Below are 6096 nucleotides of genomic sequence, written 5' to 3' on the forward strand. Positions count from 1 at the left end.
CCACAGCCGTGCAATGGGGGGGGGGGTGCGCTTGGGGGAAGAGGGAGGGCTTAGAACTCAGCAGCAGGATAACAGGGTCAGTTGCCCACCTTTGTGAGGCCCATGGGGGATGTGGGTGGGAGGAAAGCTTATCACAGGCCAGACCTATGGTGCCAAGTGCAGGGCTGTGCTTCCCTCTGCCAGTTACCTATTGAAGCCACAGGGGCTTTGGGTTAGCCAATGCTATAGACCAGGAATGGGGACCTTCCAGCAAAAGGGCTGCATCTGCCCCCTGCTTAATTTCATCCAGTCCAGGGTCAGTGTCTGTTGCTGGCCATGGTTCTCTCGGCTGGGCTGGAGCTGCATGTGCTGGCTTGTGGCTGTTATCACCCACAGCTCCCATTGGCCAGGAGCCATAGTCAACCTCTGCCTGAGCAGCCTGCCCTTAGCAGTCCACACCCTTTAGCCCCAGCCCAGAGCCCTCATTCCCCAGTCCTACACCCCAACCTTCTGTTCCAGCCTGGAGCCCTGTCCTACAGCCTGAATTGCTCCTTTTTGGCCCTATGCCACAGCTTCTGGGGAGCCCTGATCCTCTGCACCCCAGCGTATGTGGCCATGACTGGTTTGTTTTTTAAGGGGTTGGGGGTGGGGTGTGGTCAGTGGCTTCTGATAGGAAAAAGGTTTCTCAGCCCTGCTAGAAAGGGTCAGTAGCTGGCGGGTGGCAGCCTGTCCGGCAGAAGTTGTCCAGGCTAGGGCTGAAATTGGTGGTGGCACAAGGTATGGAGATTGGGCAGTGAATCTTGCATGAGTGTTAGGGGGATGTGGAGACAAGGGGCAGTGGGGCAATAGTACCCCCCCCAGCTACTTCTGTGTTGCTGTTGCCCTGTTTCAGGGCCTCAGTCCAGCTCAGAAGCCCAAACGCTGATTGCACAGAGGAGCTCTGCTCAGCCCTGGCACTGAGCCTGCCAAGTCAGGCGTGGTAGTGGCCAGTTGATCAGGGCCCTTTGTTGCTGTTACAAACATGAGTTGACCTCTATCAAGGTTGATCCTTTTCTCCTTGCCCCTAGCACTTCAGCACAGAGCAGCAATGCCCTTCCCTCTGTCCACCACCATACCTGTGTTCATGCCCATTTAATGACCCTCCATGGGGCCATGCTCAGTTACAGCCACTCAAGCCTCTGTCCAGTCCTCCCAAGTTCTAGGCCTAAGTAAGAGCCAAGCCACCCCTCCATCCTGTCTGGGGTATGCCTGGCTCCAGGCTCTCAGTCCCGCTGTAGACAGCAGTCTCGCTCCATGGGATAAACCATGAAGATAACATCTTCCCAGGGCGGCAGCAAGGGATGATCTGGTCTAACAACCTCAAAGCCCAAGTAGCTGAATGTTCGCAATAAGTCTCCTGTGGGACAGAAGGGGAGAGAGATGATTATTAAAACCAGCTATTCTGAGCTGCACCTGGGATCACCTGCCTTTTCACCCCATGTTCCTGTTCCGCTAGAGTTACTAGACACTGAAAGCATAGGGCTGAGCGTGAAAAGGAGCAGAAACTACCTGAAGTTGCTCTAACTTATAGAGTGATGTGGCCTGCTTCCCTTGGAAAGCTCTGGCTGCATCACTGAAGTCAGACTGGGGCCTTACTCTTTTTGTTGCAAAAGTCAATAGAGGTCAATACTCTACCCTAAAAATATTCTAGGCTGGGCTGAAAATTCTGTAGTCCTGTCATAACAGTATTGCAGAATTGTGTACTGTACTTTGTTTTAAAAAGCAGGTTCCCAGGCGAGATACCTCATCTTTCCTTACATACAGGAAAGGGGTGAGAACAGTGCTCCTTTGATAGCTGGTCTGAGTGCCTTCCACGCCTATTACTGGATAAGCTGTATACTGGACAGAAAACAGCCTCTGCTCCCGTTAGCAGAAGCCACTGAGCTAGCAAGAAAAAAAGATGCCAGTGGAAACTCACTTTTGCATTTTGGATACTTCATGTACAATGATTTACATGCCTCTCTATGTGGAAGGCAAAAACTCCCCGTGACTGCGTTCACCTACCGCCCACCAGCCTGGAGGACTCCTTACCGCGATCACTGCGAGCCAGCTGGAAGTTCACAAACACGAGGCTCACAGCAGTCTCTTCTTCCACGTATTCCAGCGTCGCAGTCAGACTATGAAGAAATGGAACCCTGTGCTCAAATGAACTGAAAAATAACTTTGTGGGGGTGCAAAGGAGCTGTGTACTGAATTCCAGTTAAAAGCCAGGGGGAACTAGGGAGCTGGCACCTGTGAAAATCTTACCCCCTAGATATAGATTTGATTTCTATGTGATTTGTTGGTCTAGTTCTGCACTACTGTGATTTACAGACACTCGAGAATTAAAACACAACCCCTGTATTAAAAGCCTGCTTTGGTCAGTGGGAAGAGAGACATCTCAGAGGCATTTCAGGTCTCTGACTAAAGAGGACCAAGGGGCTGGATTCATTGAAGGGAGATTCATTTAGACATGGGCACAATTGTTATGGCTAAGAGGAACTGAATAAAATGACCCAGGTCACGTGGCCAGGTCTCCCCCTGTTTTAGGCAGCTTGAAGGTGCTGCCCCTGTGAGCACACAGTGGGAGGACGGGAGAGTTGGCTTTGTGATCTTGGACACTAGGGTCATGGAGCTGCTGCCTTGCTAGTCACCTAATGCTGTAATGCAGGTGAAGTGGGGTAACAATAATCAAGGAATAATTGAAGCCAACATCCTAATGCTGAGAAATGACACATGGATGAATAAAGGACTGGCCATCGTATATGGCCAAGGACCAGAGACCTGATAGCTCCAACCTGCAGGAGTGCAGTACCAAGTGCCTCCAGGTTCTTCAGTGTGTATGCAAATAAAACTGGAGTTTGGGAAAGTAGGGTCCAAAACAGGAAGGCGATAGCTGGGGCTCTTTCTCTCAGCCCATGGAGGTGTGAAATCCCCTCTACAAGCCTGGCCAGGCTCCTTACCTTTGGCGGTTATTTTGATCCAGGGCACTGCGGGGTGTATCCAGGAAAAGCTTATTATCAGTTAGGAGTCCGTGCCAATGAGCGGAGCTGTGGGGGCCGAGTTGGAAATGGAAGTCCAGCTGGACAGGGAAACCAGGGAGGAGCAGGTTGCCAACAAACACAGTCAGGTTCCCAGCCTGCAAAGAAGCCCAAAGCCCTGTTAGGGGGCTGGCTGAAAGCCAATGCCTGTTAACACTGGGGTCCAACAAGGGGATTTAGCTGTGTATCCAGATCCTACTGAATGGGAACTTCCAGCCTGACCCACTGTCTCAGGCCCGTGTGGTCCACGCAAGGGGGAGACTAGACCAGGATCTAACTGAAAAGACCTGGGATTTAAAGGCAGGAAGCAGCCAGCCTCAGGTGAGGCAGCTTTCTGCCCTATTTCCCCTCAAAAGAATCAGAGTTTCTGATTCAGAGGGCAAATGTTAAGGATTGTTGCCTGTCCAGTTCCTCTGGACTCACCACTCTATTTAGGCACCACCTGGCCACCCCAATCTCCTTCCCCTTAGATACAATCACTATCTACGGAACAATCCCCCTTGTGCATGCTGGACTCAGCCAGGTAGTTGAAAGCTTCCTACCTTGTACAACTCTCTCAGCTCTCCCTGGTTAGCCCCTCTGCCAGGCGGGCTGCTTCCCAAGGACTCAGGAACATTGGAGGCAGGGACGAGGTCTGAGTGTCAGGCTCTCATGTTCAGTCATGGTGATACTTGGTGGATGAGAGAAAAGGAGACCAGGGATGAATCCTGGCCCATTGGCAACTGAATGACAGTTGTGGCCTTGACTTCAACAGGGCCAAGATTTCATCCCAGCTCCTAACAAATTGCTCCAACTAGGGAAAATTCACTGAAGATTCTTCTGCTCCTCCAACCCTGTCTTATGCCAAACAGACCTTTTTCTCCAGGATTAGCTGCAGTGAAGATATTAGGGGCATCAGACTCTAGCACCCAGCATGGGAGATGTTTTAAGGGAAGTTTGACTGGTTGGTATTGCCTCTGAGACGTGTACATGCTGAGAAATCTACTCCATACAGCTGGAGCAGGTCCTTTGAAGCTAAATCCTGTAAAAGATTCACAGCTTGACTTGGCCTGCAGTACACCTCCCCAAGGGGCCAGTCTTTCCCACGAGCCTCTGTCAGGAAAGGGCAGGTGCAAGAGGCCAATACATCACCTTTCTGCTGGGCACTAACTTTGGAACATGGTTAGGGCACTAGTTTAGGCCTCCAGAGCGCTAAGCTCAAGCCCCTGCTTGGCTACAGCCTTCCTGTCTGACCTTGGGCAAGTCACAGAGCAGCTCCATGCCTCAGTTTCCCAATCTGCAACCCCTGATGTGCTTGGATGCTGCAGTAATGTGGTACCTAAAATGACTGGCTGGAGCAAAGATCTGTGTTAACAAATGAAAAACACCTCCCTTAAGGGTAAAATCTCTGATTACTGAATAGTGGGGGAGTCAGATTCCCCCCCCCCCCACACACACACACTTCAGCTACATACAGGGACAGTTGGGTGGGGTTCCCTCTGAAAAACAAGCTTTGCTAAGGTACCTCAAGTTGGGCAGCTTAAATCACCAGTTGCTTTTGAAATCACAATGCTCGATTTGAGGTGTGATCATGCACCAGGACCCTGTTATGTCAGGTGCTACAGAAATGGAGAACAAAAGATAGGCGCTGCCCCACAGAGCTCACAGTTCAGTAAAATCTTGGCCTGAACTGATTAGCTATACCCGCCAGGCACTGGCAGGGGATGTTCTTTAGAAGGATGGTTCAGTCTCAAAGCTCCAAAGCCAACAACCATCAAGCTACAGGTTGACCCCCCCCCCGTTAAAAGAGGGCAGATCTTCCCTTTACAGACCTTTATAACAACATAAGCCACTTTGGGTTTGATTTTTTTTTTTCTCCCCTAGTGCCCACCAGAAGGAAAGTGACAGTTCCCTGTTAATCTTAGAGGGGGAAAAAAAGCCACTCACGTCCCATGGAAAGGCACCATCCTCCTTCTGTAGATGAGGCGATAGCGATAGCAGTAGTAGTAATACGCAAAGGGGGAGCAGATGGGGTATAAATAGTTCCGTTTCTTCCCTTTCTCAGTATAAGAAAGGGAAAACAGATAAGTACGGTCCTGGAGCAGCGACGTTTCTTCAGGCAGTGCCTCCCCGCGGCAAAGTGAGCCCCTGAGCCCCAGGGCCCAGCTCAAATAGCCAGGTGCTGTGTGACCCCGGCCATTGTGACATTCCCCCATGGCAAGGGCCTCTCTGTGACATGTCCAGCCAGGCCACGCCCCCCCTCCAGGCCCACACCTGTTATGCCCCGCCCCCTTCTGAGCACAAGTGTGGGATGGTGCCATTGTGTGACTGGCTTTTTCATACCTTGAGCCATAGGGAAGGGAGCTGTAGTTTTGGTCTCTGGCAGCCATCACGTGCCCCTCTCAATCCCCCAAACTACAGGGTCCATATTGATTTTAACCATGGCAATTATGGTTGGAGGGGGGCAGCTCTGAAGGGCTGGGTCCTGCTGTGGGGGGTCCTGTGTGACTCCCCCACTCAACATAGGGCCCTTTTCTGGCTGCAGCACTATATCAACAGGGGATATCTGAGGGGCATGTAAGACCCCCCCCCATATTCTTCTGTCTTCTGAGTTGAAGGAAAGTGTAATGTGTGTTGGGGAATGGAATAATTAAACACGTGTAGTCTCCAAACACTGCTCCTACGGCTGAATCGCTCTCTCTCTCTCTCACTCCCACACTCTGTCTCTCTCTCTCTTATGATACGGCCCTGTGATGTACAACAGTGCTCCTTGTAAACTGAGCACTCAGATGGTCACCCAAGAGAGAGTCAGGTGCCACCCAGCTGATTAGCAGAGCAGTCATAGCTGGGTGTGTGTGTGTTTCTATTTCCTTGTGGATATCTGCACATACTTCCATACACAGCACAGGGGGAGGGATAGCTCAGTGGCTTGAGCATTGGCCTACTAAGCGCAGGGTTGTGCCTTCAATCCTTGAAGGGGCAAATAGATAAAGGCGGATGGTGCTTGGAAAGGGCAGGGGGCTGGACTCAATGACCTCTCAAGGTCCTTTCCAGCTCTACAAGATATGTGTTGCCATAT

General features: G+C 51.2%; 1 protein-coding gene across 1 annotated transcript; it reads right to left on the reverse strand.

Moving 5' to 3' along the window:
• Positions 1–157: 157 nt before the first annotated feature.
• OAZ3 (ornithine decarboxylase antizyme 3) lies at positions 158–5225 on the reverse strand. Its single transcript, XM_074980678.1, is given in 7 exon segments — positions 158–1375; positions 2050–2135; positions 2961–3136; positions 3581–3646; positions 3648–3708; positions 4965–5164; positions 5166–5225. Coding segments are annotated over 7 exon segments (783 nt in total). The 3' UTR covers positions 158–1241.
• Positions 5226–6096: the final 871 nt, after the last annotated feature.

The sequence above is a fragment of the Carettochelys insculpta genome, chromosome 30 (assembly GCF_033958435.1).
Source record: "Carettochelys insculpta isolate YL-2023 chromosome 30, ASM3395843v1, whole genome shotgun sequence".
In the NCBI taxonomy this organism is placed as follows: Eukaryota; Metazoa; Chordata; order Testudines; family Carettochelyidae; genus Carettochelys; species Carettochelys insculpta.